The sequence below is a fragment of the Nansenia antarctica genome (genome assembly GCF_963989245.1).
Source record: "Nansenia antarctica genome assembly, chromosome: 16".
NCBI lineage: Eukaryota > Metazoa > Chordata > Actinopteri > Argentiniformes > Microstomatidae > Nansenia > Nansenia antarctica.
Genome location: NC_137686.1, coordinates 28,308,137 through 28,328,333, shown reverse-complemented (window position 1 = coordinate 28,328,333; position 20,197 = coordinate 28,308,137). Strand labels below are relative to the sequence as shown.

The 20,197-nt window shown below is 46.8% G+C and overlaps 1 protein-coding gene across 1 annotated transcript; it reads right to left on the bottom strand.

Annotated features, from left to right (window-relative positions):
- Window positions 1-1,212: 1,212 nt before the first annotated feature.
- Window positions 1,213-9,050, bottom strand: gpr137bb (G protein-coupled receptor 137Bb; the record flags this gene model as incomplete). Its single annotated transcript, XM_080547135.1, has 9 exons — window positions 1,213-1,333; window positions 1,759-1,865; window positions 2,074-2,202; window positions 2,702-2,851; window positions 4,029-4,251; window positions 4,406-4,455; window positions 7,284-7,478; window positions 8,032-8,240; window positions 9,023-9,050. 9 exons carry the CDS (start codon window positions 9,048-9,050, stop codon window positions 1,213-1,215), a joined length of 1,212 nt encoding a protein of 403 aa, XP_080403261.1.
- Between the last annotated feature and the right edge of the window lie 11,147 nt (window positions 9,051-20,197).

Sequence of the window (20,197 nt, the reverse complement as noted above, 5' to 3'; positions counted from 1 at the left end):
TTCCTGCTCTGCTAGGCAGGCAGCTAAGGTGATCTGCGCTGCTAGCACTGGAAAAGCCGTGATGGGGTCACGATGGGGTCACGGTGACCCCTGTGAGTAAAAACATTATCTATCTTTGCACTCGATCACATTTCAGGACCCTCCTTTCGTGACTTTTTTTATCATGTGGTGTTCTACCACCCAGTATCCTTACATTTTCAAAATCACATCAGGATAAGCTAGCATATAAAGCTATTTTGCAGTTTTTCTGTGTAGGTAGGAGGCAGGCTAATCTACAAGACGGCCAACTACTGATCTTTGTGTGGAAGTAGCAGATTTACATTCTAAAAAGGGGGTCTATTTGACCCCCGAGGCGGCTCTACTAGTAGGTAAAATAGGCACGGCTGTTCTAGTGCTAGGCAGGCAGCTAGGCTGACGATCTACGGTCTCATCAACAAGTCTGAACCGACATCCACATCCTCTCAATGTTTTTAGGACCATTTCTCTCTTTGTCTCAAAACTGGAAGTAGGAAGTCAGTACAAAATGACGTGGCTGTGGGGCGGCTGTGTCTCAGGAGGTAGAGCCGCCGTCTAATGACCGCAAGGTCGGCAGATCGGCGGTTCGGGCCCCGGCTGGCCACATGAAGTCGAAGTGTCCTTGGGCAAGACACTGAACCCCCAAATTGCTCCCAGTGAGCGGGGCCGGCCGGCGCCTTGCATGGCAGCTTGGCCGCCATCGGTGTGTGAATGTGTGTGTGAATGTGTGTGTGAATGTGTGTGTGAATGTGTGAATGAGAGGCCGTTGTAAAGCGCTTTGGATACAGGCATATCTACATAAGTCAGTCTGTTTAACATTTACCAAAAGAGACCACAACATCTCTGAGCCTGCGGTCAGGCTACGGTGGCTGGCGAGGGACATAATACTGAGTGCAGTGCATACTGAGGAGGCATCTCAAAGTGCAGTGCTGTGCTGTACAGTGGAGGCTAGACTAGACTCTCCTACGGGTAGGGGGTGGGAGGAGTCTCTCCTGGTTGTCGTGGTTACTGTGAGGGGGGGGGTGTCTACGGGTAGGGGGTGGAGCTTTCCTGGTTGTCGTGGTTACTGTGAGGGGGGGGGTCTACGGGTAGGGGGTGGAGCTTTCCTGGTTGTCGTGGTTACTGTGAGGGGGGGGTGGGTCTATGGGTAGGGGGTGGAGCTTTCCTGGTTGTCGTGGTTACTGTGAGGGGGGGGGTCTACGCGTAGGGTTGGAGCTCTCGGGTTGCCGTGGTGAGGCGCTGGTCGTCCGCGGCAACCGAGGTGTTGATGGTGAAGCTGCTATTCCTGCTGCCCCAGTCGTAGCATTCTGTGGCTAGGCTAGGAGGGGGGAGGAGAGGGGAGGAGGGAGGGGTGGGAGGAGGGGGAGGAGGGGGAGGGGGAGGGAGAAGAGGGAGGGGAGGGGGGAGGAGGGAGGGGGAGGGGGAGGAGGGAGAAGAGGGAGGGGAGGGGAGGGGGGAAGAGGGAGGGGAGGGGGGAGGAGGTAGAGGTGGGAGGAGGAGGGGGAGGGGGAGGGAGAAGAGGGAGGGGAGAGTGAGAGGAGGGGGGAGGAGGGGAGAAGAGGGAGGGGAGGGGGGAGGAGGGGAGAAGATGGAGTGGGGGGAGGGAGGGGGAGAGTTATAAACACTAGAAGGAGAACTTCCCTAAATGAACATTCATTCATTCTCTTATAATAACCAGTCTATTGAGCAGTTGACCAGTTGAGGTGTGTGTGTGTGTGTGTGTGTGTGTGTGTGTGTGTGTACCTGGCTGTGCTCTGGGGGAGGGTGCGGAGGTCGTCGTCGCTGTCGTAGCGACGGGGGTTGTCGAAGAAGTAACCTCTGGAGGACAGGCTGGGCAGGCCTGACACACTCTACACACACACACACACACACACATACACACACACACACACACACATTAGATTACACCCACACACACACACACACACACACACACACACATATTAGATTACTTACACACACACATACACACACACACACACACACACACAAATTAGATTACACACACTCACATTTACAGTCATACTCACACTCACCCCCCCCCCCCCCCTCTCTCACCCTGTCCTGGGGGGGTCTGCGGACCCGGAAGTAGAAGACGACCAGGGAGGTGGGCAGCAGCTCCCAGACGAACAGGACCACCCCGAACACCACGTACCCCCCGTCCCCCAGGGACCCCCGCAGGTCTGCCTGCACACACACACACACACACACACACACACACACACACACACAGACACACACACACACACACACTGGCAGTGAGGTGGGTGTCTGTGTGCATGTGTGGTGTCTGTGTCTGTGTCTGTCTGTCTGTGCGTGCGTGGGTGCGTGCGTGCGTGCGTGCGTGCGTGTGTGTGTGTGTGTCTCCGTCTGTCTGTCTATCTCTGTGTGTGTGTGCCTATGTGTCTGTGTGTGTGTGTGTGTGTGTGTGTGCGTGTGTGCGTGCTAGTCTGTCTGTCTGTCTGTGTCTGTCCGTGTGTGTGCATGTGTGTGTGTGTGTGTCTGTCTGTCTGTCTGTCTGTATGTCCGTGTCTGTATGTGTGTCCGTGTGAGTGTGTGTGTGTGTGTGTGTGTGTGTGTGTGTGTGTGCGCATTTGTGTGTGTGTGTGTGTGTGAGTGTGTGTGTCTGTATCTGTGTGTGTGTGTGTTCATGTGTGTGTGTGTGTGAGTGTGTGTGTGTGTGTACCTGGTCAGACACGTTGTACCAGTCGTAGTGGTGTGTGTTGATGGTGTGGACGTGGGTCAGCGCCAGGACCAGCAGGTTGTAACAGGCCCGCGAGGCGTACAGCAGGACCACCAGCACGCCCACCACAGTCACCTGACACACCGACGTCCCCTGAGACCGACCAATGGGCAGGCAGGAGATCGTTTCATTGGTTTCAGGAGGAGGAGTCAGAGAGGGGGGAGAGAGAGAGAGAGGGAGAGGGAGAGAGGGAGAGGGAGGGAGGGAGGGAGGGTGAGAGAGAGAGAGAGGGGGGGAGAGAGAGAGAGAGAGAGAGAGAGGGAGAGAGAGGGAGAGAGAGGGAGAGGGAGGGTGAGAGGGAGAGAGAGGAAGAGTCAGAGGAAGGTTCTACATGGGCTTGCACCTCCCCCACTGAGTCAGTTTATAACTCAGAAGGATAGTAACAGCAGGGCAACAAGGGCAACTACGAGAGGAGACTGTGATGTTCCATTTAGACGTAGTAAGTTTGGGCAAACAGTCTTCTCAGTCAGAGCTTACTCTTCCTACTGATCTAAGACGGTGCAATAGCTTTCTAACTTTTAGACTTAAACTTAAGGGGTGGCTTAAACTAAACCAAATGTGTGATCATGAGTAATCATACTCATTTCAAGCACTGCTCGTAAACACTGTTTTTAATTATATTCGTCACTTTGTCATGTATCTGTGTACTATCTCGTTTTGTACTGTATTGCAATGTTGCGTCACGTTTGCTGTGCCTGCTTATCTTTGTATTGTCTTGCTGTGTCTTGTATTGTCATGTAGTGTGTTGCCTGTTGTGTCGCTTTGTTGTGCTTGCTGATGTTTTTAATGACACTACACCATTCATTTTGTAATAGCCTGCTCAGGGACTACAGATGGAAATTAGCTCATGAGCTAACTCTGGCGCATTTACATTGATGTGGAAACTGATTTGTTGTTGATTAATGTGCACTGTCCCTGGTAAATAAATAAATACATTTAAAAAACAATAGGAGGAGAGAGAGGGTGAGAGAGAGAGAGAGAGAGCTAACTCAGGGAGAGTCAATGACTGTCCACTGTCCCTTTTAAATAAACGAATAAATAAATAAATACCTTGGACTCCAGGTAGTCAATGAGGAGAGAGAGAGAGAGATGGGTAGAGGAGGAGACAGAGAGGAGAGAGAGAGAGAGAGAAAGAGAGAGAGTGAGAGAGAGGTAGAGGAGGAGACAGAGAGGAGAGAGAGAGAGAGAGAGGAGAGAGAGAGAGGTAGAGGAGGAGACAGAGAGGAGAGAGAGAGAGACAGAGATGAGAGAGAGAGAGATAAATAAATACCTTGGACTCCAGGTAGACGCTGGCCAGGGACATCTTGGCCACCTTGTAGAGGCAGACGGACAGGGAGACGGCGCAGAGGACGAACAGCGTGTCGTTGATGGTGACGCGCACCAGCACCACGCTCTTCACCTCCGTGGACGTCATCTTGACCAATAGGGCGCAGGCCAGGTTCACAACCAGGAAGAGGAGGCTCACGCACAGGAAGACCAGGTAGAGAGGCAGCCTATAGGAGGAGAGAGAGAGAGAGGTAAAGGAGGAGTCAGAGGAAGGAGAGAGAGAGAGGGAGAGAGAGGAGAGAGGAGAGAGAAAGAGAGAGAGAGAGAGAGAGAGAGAGAGGTATAATGGAAAGGAAGGGAAATATCCGGTAGGTTCCGTACTTGTATTTGAGCAGCTCCGGGGTGTACTTGGATTTGGCCTTGAAGTAAACCTGCAGGAAGACAAGACACACACTCACAATGTCACAATGTCCCCCAGCACACACTCACAATGTCACAATGTCCCCCAACACACACTCACAATGTCCCTCAACACACACTCACAATGTCCCTCAGCACACACTCACAATGTCCCAATGTCCCTTAGCACACACTCACAATGTCCCTCAACACACACTCACAATGTCACAATGTCCCTCAGCACACACTCACAATGTCACAATGTCCCTCAGCACACACTCACAATGTCACAATGTCCCCCAGCACACACTCACAATGTCACAATGTCCCCCAGCACACACTCACAATGTCACAATGTCCCTCAACACACACTCACAATGTCCCTCAACACACACTCACAATGTCCCTCAACACACACTCACAATGTCCCTCAGCACACACTCACAATGTCCCTCAACACACGCTCACAATGTCCACAATGTCCCTCAGAACACACTCACAATGTCACAATGTCCCTCAGCACACACTCACAATGTCCCTCAACACACACTCACAATGTCCCTCAGCACACAACCACAATGTCCCCCAGCACACACTCACAATGTCCACAATGTCCCTCAGCACACAGCCACAATGTCCACAATGTCCCCCAGGCCAGCACACACTCACAATGTCCCCCAGCTGAAGTTCCTTGATTCTGACGGCCATTCATTCTACATTTACATTTGTGGCATTTAGCAGATGCCGTTATCTAACAAATACATTTTGTCTAAGTAACTGATTCATCTACTGTCCTTCAGTCAACATCAGGAGAAGTCGTCTATGCTATGGGACCAGAGGCTGCTGGCAGTCATGATGCTAGAAGAAGGATTCGAAGGAAAATATTTTTTTTAAATTATTATTCTCATCCTGTGAGGGTACTCTAATCTCTACTCTCCTGGGGTCACCCCTATGTTCCCACAGCCCAATGGTCCCACATTTCTAAATATTTCATAGGGGGCTATTGAGACTTTAAAAAAATAAAAAACAAATGCACAATTACAGATTTTCACCAAATTAGGGTTAGTTAGATTACTAAGAGAGAGAGCTGTAAAGGAGGAGTCAGAGGAAGGAGAGAGAGAGTGAAAGAGGGAGAGAGAAGTGTAGGAGGAGACAATGAGGAGAGAGAGAGAGAGAGATGGGCAGAGGAGAGAGAGAGAGAGAGAGAGAGAGAGAGTGAGGTAGAGGAGGAGACAGAGAGGAAAGAGAGAGAGAGAGGTAGAGGAGGAGAGAGAGAGAGGTAGAGGAAGAGACAGAGACAGAGAGAGAGAGAGAGAGAGGTAGAGGAGAGAGAGAGAGAGAGAGAAAGAGAGAGAGAGGTAGAGGAAGAGACAGAGAGAGGAGAGAGAGAGAGGGTTAGTTAGATTACCGTACTTGGAAATGTGGGAACATTGGGCTGTGGGAACATCGACACCCTAACCCCTCTCCTATGAATTGACTAATTTGAAATGTAACTGCCCCTGCCCCCATGTCCTGTCCTGTCCTCAGGTCAGTAATGTGTAATGACTGTGTGAGGGGTCCCGCATGCTATGAATAGATGTAGCATCGCCCTGCTAGGTGGCTAAGCAGCGTAGCATTGCCCTATGGGGGTCACCCCTATGTCCCCACAGCCCAATGGTCCCACATTTCTAATATTTCATGGGTGGGCTAGGGATAGGGCTAGGCTTCATAAAGACCTCCTCCAGTCAGCAGCCCTACCTGGGCTGTGTAGGTTCATGAGGCTGAGCCTAGGGTTAGGGGGTTAGGGTTAGGGTTAGGGTTAGGGTTAGGGTTAGGGTTAGGGTTAGGGGGTTAGGGTTAGGGTTAGGGTTAGGGTTAGGGGGTTAGGGTGTTAGGGTGTTAGGGGGTTAGGGTGTTAGGGTTAGGGGGTTATGGTTAGGGGGTTAGGGTTAGGGGGTTAGGGGGTTATGGTTAGGGGGTTAGGGGGTTATGGTTAGGGGGTTAGGGTGTTAGGGTTAGGGGGTTAGGGTTAGGGGATTAGGGGGTTATGGTTAGGGTTAGGGGGTTAGGGGGTTATGGTTAGGGGGTTAGGGTTAGGGGGTTAGGGGGTTATGGTTAGGGGGTTAGGGGGTTAGGGTTAGGGTGTTAGGGTTAGGGGGTTATGGTTAGGGGGTTAGGGGGTTAGGGTGTTAGGGTGTTAGGGTTAGGGGGTTAGGGGGTTAGGGGGTTAGGGGGTTAGGGTTAGGGGGTTAGGGTTAGGGTGTTAGGGTTAGGGGGTTAGGGTTAGGGGGTTAGGGGGTTAGGGGGTTATGGTTAGGGGGTTAGGGGGTTAGGGTTAGGGGGTTAGGGTTAGGGGGTTAGGGGTTAGGGTTAGGGGATTAGGGTTAGGGGGTTAGGGTTAGGGTTAGGGGGTTAGGGTTAGGGGATTAGGGTTAGGGGGTTAGGGTTAGGGTTAGGGGGTTAGGGGGTTAGGGTTAGGGGGTTAGGGTTAGGGTTAGGGGGTTAGGGGGTTAGGGGGTTAGGAGGTTAGGGTTAGGGGGTTAGGGTTAGGGGGTTAGGGTTAGGGGGTTTGGGGGTTAGGGGGTTAGGAGGTTAGTGTTAGGGGGTTAGGGTTAGGGGGTTAGGGTTAGGGGGTTAGGGGGTTAGGAGGTTAGGGTTAGGAGGTTAGGGTTAGGGGGTTAGGGTTAGGGGGTTTGGGGGTTAGGGGGTTAGGAGGTTAGGGTTAGGGGGTTAGGGGGTTAGGGTTAGGGGGTTAGGGTTAGGGGGTTAGGGTTATGGTGTTAGGGTTAGGGGGTTAGGGTTAGGGTTAGGGGGTTAGGGGGTTAGGGTTAGGGGGTTAGGGTTAGGGTTAGGGTTATGGTGTTAGGGTTACGGGTCGTACCTGGGCTGTGTAGAGGTTCATGAGGCTGAGGGTGAAGAACTGCAGGCAGACGGGGAAGCAGTAGAGCAGCCAGAAGGGGAAGGGCCCCAGGGCGTTGGCCGTGACGCAGTCCTGGAAGTAGAAGGAGAACAGCAGGGTGCGCAGGGCCGCCCACAGCAGACACAGGGACAGGAACGCCGTCTGGTAGCTGAACCTCTGGCGGAGGCGGAGACACGTTCAAACACAGCACAGCTTTATTAGTCACAACAGAGACAACAGAGACAACAGACACAAGGCAGGGAGATGCTGGGAAGGCTGTCTGGTGGCGGTGGTGGAGACACGTTCAAACACAGCACAGCTTTATTAGTCACAACAGAGACAACAGAGACAACAGACACAAGGTAGGGAGATGCTGGGAAGGCTGTCTGTCTGGAAGCTGAACCCCTGGTGGAGGCGGAGACACGTTCAAACACAGCACAGCTTTATTAGTCCGACTCACTGAAAGACAACAGGATGTATTTTGAGGTTATGAACGTCAGAACAGTTCCAACTGGGAGCAGTTGTGACGCTGTGACACCTCCTCCCCCCCCTCCCCCCCTCCCCCACGCAACACCATGTAGTTACCTCGAGTCTGTAGTTACCTTGTGTCTGTAGTTACCGTGTGTCTGTAGTTAGCTTGTGTCTGTAGTTAGCTTGTGTCTGTAGTGTCTGTAGTTACCTCGTGTCTGTAGTTACCTTGTGTCTGTGGTTACCTCGTGTCTGTAGTTACCTTGTGTCTGTAGTGGAGCACCAGCCACAGCTGGGCGTAGATGAAGGTGAAGAGGAGGCTGTAGCAGAGGGTGTAGGCCACGGTCAGGCCCAGCTTCACGAAGGGCGGGACGGCGGGGGCCATGGTGGGGGGGGGGGGCAGGGAGGCCAGCGACCCGTTACCCCCCTCCCCCCCCACCCCCCCCCTCCCCCCCCCTCCCCCTCCCCATGCTGCTCCACCACCGGCGAGAGAGACTCCTCCATCTCCAATCCTCCCTCGCTTCTCAGTGTGTTCTCATCCCCTCTGTTCCCGGGGTGAGGAAAGAAAGGAAGAAAGGAAGAAAGACTGGTATCTGGGTATCCTTTTTGTCCTCCTCCTCCTCCTCTTTTGTCAGGCAAAACGCTGTGTTTGTTGCTTCTTCTGGTGGGTTCTGTACGTCCAGGGAGCTTCAGACTCTCACAGCCTGGTCTGACTCAGAGAGAGGGAGGGAGGGAGGGAGGGAGGGAGGGAGGAGGAGAGAGAGAATGAGATTGTGAGAGAAAGAGATAGAGGAAGAGAGAGAGAGAGACAGAGGGAAGGGAGAGAGAGAGAGAAAGAGAGAGAGAAAGAGAGAAAGAGAGAGAGAGGGAGAGAATGATATCGTGAGAGAAAGAGACAGAGAGGGGGGGGAGAGAGAGAGGGAGAGAGACACTCCCCTCTTTTTGCCGGTACCTCTTGGAGGGTGGTTGGAGGTTGAGGTCACATGATCATGGTGCGGAGCATCTCATTGGCTGAGTGCTTAGCATGAGGCTGTGATGCAAGTGGAGAGGATGGAGAGCGGGAGGGAGGGAGGGAGGGAGGGAGGGAGAGAGGGAGGGAACAGATGGATCGAGAAACAGAGGAAGAGAAAGGGAGAGGGGGACAGAGAGAGAGAGAGAGAGTAGTAGCACACCTTCGTGCACGTGCAGGGGGACCTCTCTCCTCTCCTGTCATCCCCCTCTTCCTGCATCACAGACTGTATCATATCCACTACCGATCGTCTCCCTCTTTCCTCTCCCCATTTTCACCTCCGTCCCTCCTCTCCTCCATCCATCCATCCTGCACGGTGTGTAAGTGTTGTAAAATGAATGAACGAGTGAATTAATTACATCATTAATAATAGTTGAACAATAATTCATTAATCACTTTAATTATTATATTATATATATATATAATATAATAATTAAAGTGAATTATATATATATATATATATATATATATATATATATATATATATATATATATATATATATATATATATACTGTAAGCTAAGGTCATAGCAGTGGATTGCAGTCAGGAAATATGTTAAACAGAAATGTGGCAACATGGTGTGTGTGTGTGTGTGTGTGTGTGTGTGTGTGTGTGTGTGTGTGTGTGTGTGTGTGTATGTGTGTGTATGTGTGTGTGTGTGTGTGTGTGTGTGAAATATTACGGCTATTTTTAAGGACGGAATTTGTCGACGCAGCTGACAGCACTTGACCTGTCTAACACCCTCGGGACAATAATGAAGATATGATTTGAATATGAATGAATGAATGAATGGTCTTTATTGTCATTGTTATAGTACAGGTACCAAACAACGACATTTAGTAGGGGGGGCTCCCCTGGTGCTAGGAAAAAACAACAACTAAAAAAACAAGAAGGGAAAGGAGCTGGTTTACATAAATAAAGGCTATGTACACTATCCACTATACTATACTGTACAGATAAAACACTGTGCTGTACTCTATGCTATGCTATACCTATTCTAACATTTCCTATTTCTCTGCAACCTTATGTACCCTAGGGTTGTCATATTGCACATAGTGTTATTGCACATTCATTTAAAGTGTCGCAGTTTGCAGGCTTGAAATGTACACATTTGTGCCTCAGCACTACACCTGATTTTTCAATCCAGCAGCTGCCATCAATCCGTCCAGACTGTCCAGGGCCCAGAACCTAGGTCTTTGCTGTGTTCAGGGCCTGGATGGCCCTGGGGTAGAAGCTGAGCTTCAGTCTGTTTGTCCTTGCAAACATGGTCCTGTACCGCCTGTTCGAGGGCAGAGCAAAGTGTTCGTACCCAGGGTGGGATGGGTCTCTGGAGATCTTGGAGGCCTTCCTGAGGCAGCGTGTGTTGTACAGCTCTTCCAGAGAGGGGAGGGGGGCGCCGGTGATCTTCTGGGCTGTTCTCACGACTCTCTGTAGCGCATTTCTCTCTGCGGTTGTGCAGCTGGAGAACCAGTTGCAGATGCAGTAGGTGAGGATGCTCTCCACTGCGCAGCGGTAGAAGGCCACCAGTATCTCCTGTCTGGTGTGGTCCTTCCTGAGGACTCTTTATGACTGTGGTAATGTTGATAGGATTAAAGTAAATAGTAAATATATATAGATAGTGTTGCTTCTTTCTCTTTGGTTATGAATCAACGAACAGATATTGAGTTTTAAGACAATTTAATCAGTTACAGGCAGATATATACATTACGTCTGTTCCCCGTGGACCCTGGGCTGGAAGAGCACGCTCTCTCTCTCTCTCTCCCCGTTCCGCTCCAGAGGGGAGGGGCCAGCGCGTATGTGTGTCCCTGCCCAACCCCCAAAGGTCCCTGCTGGTCATCTGGTTGCCATAGAACCCCCATTGTTAGAGGGCATCATGTCCCTGCATGCCCTGGCATGTGTGTGTGTCCAAAATATACTACATATTCATACATAGATCATACATACTACAGAAATATACGACACATCCCCCCTCGGACCACCCAGAGGGTGTTCCGAAACTAAACTACCATAAAACAAAAACAAAAACACAAAACCCCACAAAACATCCCCCAAAATTTTTTTTTTTTTTTCAAATAAAATTAAAAATTAAAAAATAAACAACAACAGACAGAAAAACTACACCAACACACAACACAAGAAGCACAATAACACAGACCAACCCAGGACCAGTATTAGGAACCAAAGATATCATAAACAAAAAATAGAAAACAACCAATAATAAAAAGAATTTTGAAAATAACAATCACAATTAAACTAAACACAGTTCATCATGCACAAATCAATACAGAAACTTCCAACGACCGATGTTTTCTTTGTCCTTGAAGCGTCAGGGTCAGAGGTTACTAGCACTTGTACCCAGTTGGAGAACAGCCTTTACCGCTGTCTCAGATTGATAACACTTTCATAGTCAGGAGCTTTCCATTTTCGTTGCGCTAGGAACAGAACCTCTCTCCTAGCTTTGTATAACCACCACATCACTTCTCAACTGACCTCAATCACACGATATAGAAACAAACAAACAATACACAAATAATGACATTCAGTTATCATAACACATAATTCTCCAACAGTAAGCATAGGACAAAGGGAATGCATTAATGCATAGATCTTCACCTCAGGTGAGGACTAGTCTTCTGAAAAGTTCATTAACGTGGACTGAGTGACTGATTTTCCAAAAACAGTCAATGAGGCCCTGCCTCCTAAGAAAGTCAAAAATCATGTCTGCTATAATAGGTGCTCCTATCTTAGCAAAATAAGTTTCCCATGCCCCTAAGACCGTTTCCAGCCATGCTATCATCTGCTGTCCATTCCCGTCGTTCCCTTTGATCTGCTGCTTCACTACCCTATTCATAGTCTTTAATCTTTTCCTAACTGGTCGTCGTCCGTCAGTGTCATTGAGGTTCAGGCAGCCGCCTGGTCCCCTCCCACGCTGATCAAGGTCTGGGGAGTCGCCCTCAGCATCATCTGAAGCATGGTGCAGGCACTCGCCAGCATCCCCAGTAGCACAGGTGTCCAGGCTTTGGACACTCCCAGGCTGGACCTCCAGACTGTCAGCACTCTCTGCTTCGTTGGTTTCTGGTTCATTGGCATCTGGACAGCTTTCCACTGTCCCCTCGGTTTCAGGCATTGCCGGTAATGTCACTGGCTGTAACACTGGCATTGCCACTGGCTCTGGCAACACCACAGCATCTCCTCGTAGCTCCTCCTTCTCAGGTTCTCTGGGGACCTCGGCACCTGTTGGCACAACATCCTGCCTACTCTGTACATCCACCCCCCTGTCCACCACCCGTGGCCCTATTGGGGTAGGGATATGCCCAGACACCACTGGTGTACCCACTCTGATGTTGTTTCTCCAACAGACCCCACATTGACCTAAAGCATGGTCAATCTGTTCCATCAAATATGGACTCCAAAACCCATATTTCTTGGTGATCTTGCGTCTTACCTCCCCCCTAGCCACATGTGCTAATCCATGAGCTTCCTGTATTAACATGCCTAATAAATCTGAGGGTGCTACAACCAACCCCTCATGATTCCTCCATAGACCTGTGTCATCCTGACTTGCCCCCCTTGCTAGCCAAACGTTCTTGTCTAACGTAGTTACTCTACTCTGTAACATCAATAAATCCTCAAGTGTGACCATGCCCTGTAACTGCTTTTCATGTGTGACCAGAAGACCTTTACCTGCCTTGTCTGCTCCTGTAATGGCTTTGGCTGCATCCTCTGCAGCCCTGTTACCTTGTGTGACATGTGATGAGTCAGACCTGTGTGTGGCACACTTCACTATGGCTAATTCCTTTGGCTTCATCATGGCTTGTAACAGCTTCATGATCTGTGCGTGATGCTGTATAGGCGTACCATCAGTTCTCTTAAAACCCCGCCCCCTCCATACAGCTCCATTAAAATGACAAACATTATGTGCATAGGCAGAGTCGGTGTACACTGTCACTCTCCGTCCGGTTCCCAAGTTGCATGCTTCTGTGAGGGCAATCAATTCAGCCAACTGAGCCGAGCAAGGCTGAGGAACTGCCTCAGCCTGTTCTACAATAAACTTTGAATTTTGTGCTTTAACTAAGGAATACCCAGCGCACAAAGTTTCTCCTACCCCGTAACAAGACCCATCAACCCAATATTCTATATCAGCTCCCTTTAAAGGCAAAGCTTGTAGGTCTGTTCTATGCTTAATCACTCTGGCTGTCGATGGAACCTGAGCACCGGATGGCATCGTCACCTGACAGCCGTCAGGTGTGCATTTTACTGTACAGTTCAATTGGCATAGAGCATCTCTCCCTAGCAGCCCTGTTGGCGTGTGTTCTGACACAAGTGTTGACAGAGTTGCTCTCTGTCCCTTGTACTCTAAGTCTACAAGCTCAGTTGTAGGAATCAGCTGTTTAATTCCCTCAAATCCGATTGTCTTCACATATTCTCTAGACATAGGGAGGTGCGTGGCGCCTTCAGGCTTCTTTGTCACCACCAGCTGGCACCTCCCACTCGGATCTTCCGGGCACCCCTATAGGCCAGCTGCTGGGCCTCCGTAAGGGTTCATCACTCCTGGAGCAGGTGTAGTAGGGGGCCAATATCCTCCTCCTTGGCTCCCCCCTGCGCCCCCCTGGGGCCTGTTGCAGCAGGCACAGGCTAGATGTCCATTCTGGTCGCATTGGCATGGTTCTAGCATCTCCTTCCCTGCTGCTGTCCATCCCCCTGGTGGTGGTCCTTGGCCAGGCTGTGTGTACATCTGGTATGGAACCGCTTGCACCCCTGGTGGCCCTTGTGGGTATGGATACCCCCCTTGTGGCCCCTGTGGGTAGGACTGGTAAGTAGCAGTCTGCACTCCAGGTGGCTGTTGCTGTGGGGCTAAAGCCTGCACTCCCTCTATGTTCCTCTCGCTTTCAGTCAATTGCAAATGAGTCAATATTCTGAGGGATTCTTCGTCTCGTGCCTTCTGTATCTGAATGTTCTTTCGATATAACTCAACTTGATGAGCTACGTGGTCTATATAAACAGCTTTGTTCATGTGTCGTAGCCCCACCACTTCTGCTAGCTTATCCTTAACTGGGGTAGGAAGCCCTTCTTGTATTTTTTCCCTGATTATAGATTTTTCTAAGGGGTTATCTTCAGCGTCTTTCCCTGTCACACTTCTCCATTGAGAGTGCACACGGGCAACATAACCCCTGGGATTCTCATCCCCCCCCAGTGGCTTCACAATGATATTGTCTGGGTGAATGTGAGTAGGGTAGGTCTCTCTGATTGCTTTCCACAGCCTGCCTCTGTTTGCTGCGAAGAGCTCTGGATCATAAACTGATGTATTGATATATCTATGAAGTCCTGCCTTCATCAATATTTCCTGCATTGTATCCAATCCTGCAATAAAAGCTAAGAGTCTTTTCAGGTCTCCCATCGCGGCCTGCGTTCCTGTCAGTATCACGTCGACCTCTCGCGTCCACGAATGTCCTCCCTCTTGAAGAACTGGGAGTTTCTCGATCACTTCAGACAAATCTGTATGATGCCACGGATGATATTCCATCTTGTTACCCCGAATCAGCACTGGACAGTTCTTTAATGTATTTGATGACATTCGGTGACAATCTCCCTCTTTCTCCGGGCGTCTTCTCCCACCTTTCCTTTCGGCTGTGGCTATCATCTTCCTGACCTGCGCGTTGTAGCCTCCATCTGCATTGTCGTCATCACTTGAGTCTTCACTGCCATCTTCGCTGTCATCTTCCTCGTCACTCCTGTCGTCCCCTTTTCCCCTTGGCTCCTTCTTCTTCTTCTGGGAATGATCCTCCAGTGCCTTAGCATATGGAGGGGGACTGGGGGCAGGACACAGGTCTGGGGATGAAATGTTCAATTTCTGTTCCAGTGTTCTGGCCAATTCTTTTTTCTTTTCCGGTTCCATCTGAGCTATTTTCTGTCCCTCTACCTTAAATAGATCTAAAATAGCTAACTCTAACTTGCGTTTCTCTGATCTAATCTTTCCTCTTTGATGTGCTTTGTGCCCATTGATAAGTATCTCCAATGTTGCAATTAATTGTAAATTAAGGCTGCCCTCTTTCGGCCACGGCTGTTCAATGTATGCCCAACGGCTATTCCATTTCGTAGACATTTTGCTAATTTCCCTAACAAGAGGATTCATTTTTTCCACTACAGCCATAGGGGATAACGTAGCCAACATTCCACGATGTTCACTAATATCTTTTAACAGCTTCGTGGAATTCGACCCCATTCTACTTGCTCAATATGCTGACAATATTCTATATTAGATAAGGTGTACGCTTCTTACAACCCACCTTCCTATTGTCTTGTTTACTAAACAAATGCTAGTCCAATATAACTGTATTAACCGTCCACACAAAACCACTACAACCCAGAACAACAGATTTGCCTCTTGTGTATGTCAGTGCAGTATTAACTTAAATCTAATCACTTTGTAAGTACTTTATACTTAAATGTGTTTCCTAATTGTTTATGAATATGTGTCACTTGATTACTCATTCAATACTAATTACAGTTCTGGTCAACACAATTATTAAATCACAAAAGCTGGTCACACCTAAGTATTCACTGATCCACAAAAACCCTTTTACTGCTCAACTATCAAATATGTACTATTCTGCTATTCCTTAATCAAACACTGTGGAAATGACCTAACTAAAATAAAAGATGTAAATTACAAATATTAATTATAACCTGTAAAGAAATCGACTTGTTATTTGGAAAAGAATGAATGATTAATTATTAATTACAATCTGTAAAGAAATCGACTTGTTAAGTGAAAGGAATGAATGATTAGTTAGAATTATTCATTGACACTTCATTGATGTAAACCTGTAAAGTCAATTAGCTATTTATCAAAATATCAAAAAAGGAATGATTATCATTAGATTATCACAAAACAATTGATCAAAGTTTTGTGAAACAGATAATGAATGATCTGAATAATTAATTCAACCAATTAGTAATTAATTAAATTAATTAAAGTAATTTAATATAGAACAATCATTTAAAAACATCAATCTATGAGTGATCTCTACAGATCTCTCGTCAACATTCTATGCAAGCAGGCAGGGCCGTTTTCTTGGGGTCTGTGACCCTGCTGTGATTCTGCTCAGGGAAAGCAGCCTTGTCTAGGCTCACGCACAAATTGCCTCATATGCTTTGAATCTAACCTAAAGTCACAATCTATCTTTACTTTTAACAAACTATGACAAATATCTTTAAACTACTTTAAATCCCCCGATGATCAATTCACTATCTTTCTATCTTTGAATCACTACAATCTATGTAATGCAACAATCACACGCAACGTGTCTGTATGTTTGAACAACAGGAGAAGAAGGAGGAGAGGGAGGGGCTAGTCTTTGTCCTTCTCTGTGGGGAAACCCGCCGTGGACTCCCAGATCAATCTTTACAACATAACATTGCTTTTCCACAATAATGCCATCTTCCACGACACAACAACTTCACGATTATCTTTCAATCCAGTTAGACTATTATTTATCTCATTCAAATATTCTACAATGCAGTCTCTTCACAGAGATATCTAGGCTTCTTTGTGTCCGCGTGTCTGCGCGCGTGCCCGAGCGTGCGTGTTATCGCTCCGTTTACACAGGACAACACAAATGGCGTCTACGCTCCGCTGACAGTACACTGCAAATGGCCGCTTACACAATGGCGTCCTCTCACACAAACAAAGAACCTCACATGTTCTCCACTGCTACAATACAAAACAGACTACCCAGTCCACCCACACTCCAACACAATTCTACACACACACTCACGATATTCCGTAATACCGCTATTAGTTACACAACTAATATCTTAACATAAAAAAGCGAATTACCAAATTCAGCCCTATATCACCAATATACCAATCTAATCGTATATTTACAAAAACGGACTTCAAAATCCGGCTCTCACCAACCCCAGCTTAAAGACTATGAAAGATGTGTTTCAAGTTACTTTACTTTAAACCTTAAAGTTGAAGGTTGTTTTAGTCTCAAAGAAAATGTTTGAAAACCCAGCTGTTGCACACGCGCCCCTAGCGGTTTAAACAGCTTACCGTCTTCAGAGCTGTGGCTTCAGCTTAAGTTTTCAAACGTAGATTTCCTTTTTTGGACTCCGTGCTAGGCTCGCCATGTGTTGCTTCTTTCTCTTTGGTTATGAATCAACGAACAGATATTGAGTTTTAAGACAATTTAATCAGTTACAGGCAGATATATACATTACGTCTGTTCCCCGTGGACCCTGGGCTGGAAGAGCACGCTCTCTCTCTCTCTCTCCCCGTTCCGCTCCAGAGGGGAGGGGCCAGCGCGTATGTGTGTCCCTGCCCAACCCCCAAAGGTCCCTGCTGGTCATCTGGTTGCCATAGAACCCCCATTGTTAGAGGGCATCATGTCCCTGCATGCCCTGGCATGTGTGTGTGTCCAAAATATACTACATATTCATACATAGATCATACATACTACAGAAATATACGACAATAGGACAAGCAGTTGTTTTGATAAATATGTATAGATTATTGATGTAACGGACGAAGATCGGTTATAACCTATTACCATTATTATTATTATTATTATTATTATTATTATTATTATTATTATTATTATTATTATTATTATTATTATTATAACCTATGCTAGCTGACTACTAGCCCACGCGTTGTCACGGCAACGGGTGAACGAACTAAGGAGTCACGTGCTTTGAGAGGAGCGGCGCAAACGTCACAGCCGCAACGTTTCACGGAATCAACGTTTCATGGAATCAATTCAACGAATCAAGGACCCCAATTGAAATAAGCCAGTGGCTTTCTTGGGTTTTAATCCTGTTAGTTGACCTTGTATGTAATATGTACTTTCATGTACCTACTTCTGCAAATCTTCTAATAAAGTTTTCAATCAATCAAACCGGCCAATCAGGGCGCTCACAGAGTGAATTTACGAACGCACCCACTAGGTTTCGTAAATTCGCCTTCAGCGCTGTGATCATTTCACCTGCTACTGCCAATACTACTACTACTACTACTACTACTACTATTATAATATTATTATTATTATTATTATTATTATTATTAATATATTATACTACGCCTGAGTTTGGACTTCGTCCGTTTTGCGCGGGTTGAAAATAGAGCCCTTTATCTGACGTTTTTGCATTCCTGGATATTCACTAACAACCTACTGGGAACTTCTTACTTTATTTTATTTTGTATTGTTTTATTTTCAATGGTGATCCTTTCCGCAAATTACTTTTGTAATGTTCTATTATTGAAAATAAATACAGAAATGGCCTGTAAGTGTGATGTGATTACCTTAGTGCGCATTTTCAATTATCAAGTCCCATAAGGAAAGGAACTGTCCTGACAAATCGACACATAAGTTCCAATAGATGGCGCTATTGAGCTGTAGAAATCAAACCTGTAACACTTCCTATACTTGAATGAATGAATGAATGAATGAATGAATGAATGAATGAATGAATGAATGAATGGTCTTTATTGTCATTGCTATAGTACAGGTACCAAACAACGACATTTGGGAGGGGTGGCTCCCCTGGTGCTAGGAAAGAGAAAAAAAAACTAAAAAAAACAAGAAGGGAAAGGAGCTGGTTTACATAAATAAAGGCTATGTACACTATCCACTATACTATACTGTACAGATAAAACGACTTATAGGCACATAGGCACTCAACAAGGCAATTATCACAAGTAGTGCGGCAGATAAGCTCATACATTTTATGACTAAAGCATGAAACTTTCTAGTGTTTCTATAGACTGTAAACTCGTTTTTAGACGTGGAACCACTTCAGATTTGACCTCTGGTGTCAGGTAGACTAGAATGATCATACAATGATAAAAAATAATAAAGTGAAAGAATATGGAAAAATGAACATAGTATACTACTTTCATTTTTAGAATGATAATAATATATTATATTATACTATAGAATGATCATAGAATGATAAAAATGATTAAAAAAAACAATGAAGTGAAAAAATAAATCTTGTCACTTGTCCTATCATACATTAATGTATTAGGCATGCCTTCTAGGCACATAGGCACTCAACAAGGCAATATATCACAATATATTGTGTCTGTCTATAAGACTTTTATTTTTAACTTTTATGTCTATAAGACTTTTATTTCAACTGACAGAAAATAGCTCCTGATGTTAGCTCAGGATTGTTGTTGAAATTGAGAAATAAAAAGTTATTATTATTATTATTATTATTATTGTATAAGAGACATTATAATGCGGTTAAACATGCTTGTACTGTAGCAGGTCTTCTTACTGTGATATGAATGTATTACAACTGCATACTTTAGCTAAAGTATCACCTCAACCTAATTAAAGTGTTCTAAATACTTTGGATTGAGCCTGTCAACGGTGGTACAGACTTATGCATGTCTGTTCAGCAACTAAAAGAACAGTCAGAATATTCTATACTTTTAAATGACACATTCCAAGGACAAAGACACATTGTTCAACCAAACTGAAAAAAAGGTTTTTAATGGGACAGCTGTACAACAGAATGTAAATGTTCTCATGTTCTCATTTTTCGCCCTCTTCCCCCCAATCTTTCTCTCTCTCTCTCCCTCTCTCTCTCCCTCCCTCTCTCCCTCCCTCTCTCCCTCCCTCCCTCCAGCTGCACATACAGATCATGCATATCATGAGTCCTGTGCACCGCGTCTCCACCCTCACCTCCTCGGAGGGTGAGGTCATCAGGGGGCGCCGGGCCAAACTCCCACGGATGTTCAGCAGGTGGCGGAACACCAGAAGACCCAGAAACGTGTTCTATATATTCTATAGAACATCATGGAGTATTCTAGAACATCTGGGAGTGTTCTAGAACATGTCACAGTGTGATATAGAACATGTCACAGTATTCTAGAACATGTCAGAGTGTTCTAGAACATGTCAGAGTGTTCTATAGATGTTGCATGTTGCAACAACCTCTCACCTTTACAGTTGTCATCGTCATCAACAACAACAAGCACCATTAGAAACATGTACGTAAGATAATATGTCTATATAGCAGGTATTTATTTACAATTATTATTATGAAAAAACAAAACAAAACAAAAAATACAATGTGAGTTTTTTAAGCAATTGTGTCAGAAAATAACGACAAATAATTTGGTATGTTTAAAATAGATAAGGAAACAGTAACAATATAACCGTAACCCCCCCCCCCCCCCCCCTCCCAAACCTAATTTCTACCACCCCAATCTCCTCACTGCCCCCTTCAGTCCATCACTGGCGTGACAGTGGTACTTGAGGCCCAATTCCATTACGACCCCTAGCCCCTACGACAAGCACCGTGGGTCCCCCACCTCTTCAAGTCTGCAGGTCTACGTCATTGGGTGTGAATCCTGAATGTGACCTGAGGTGGCGGAGGTTTTCAGAAGCAGAACAGATCGCA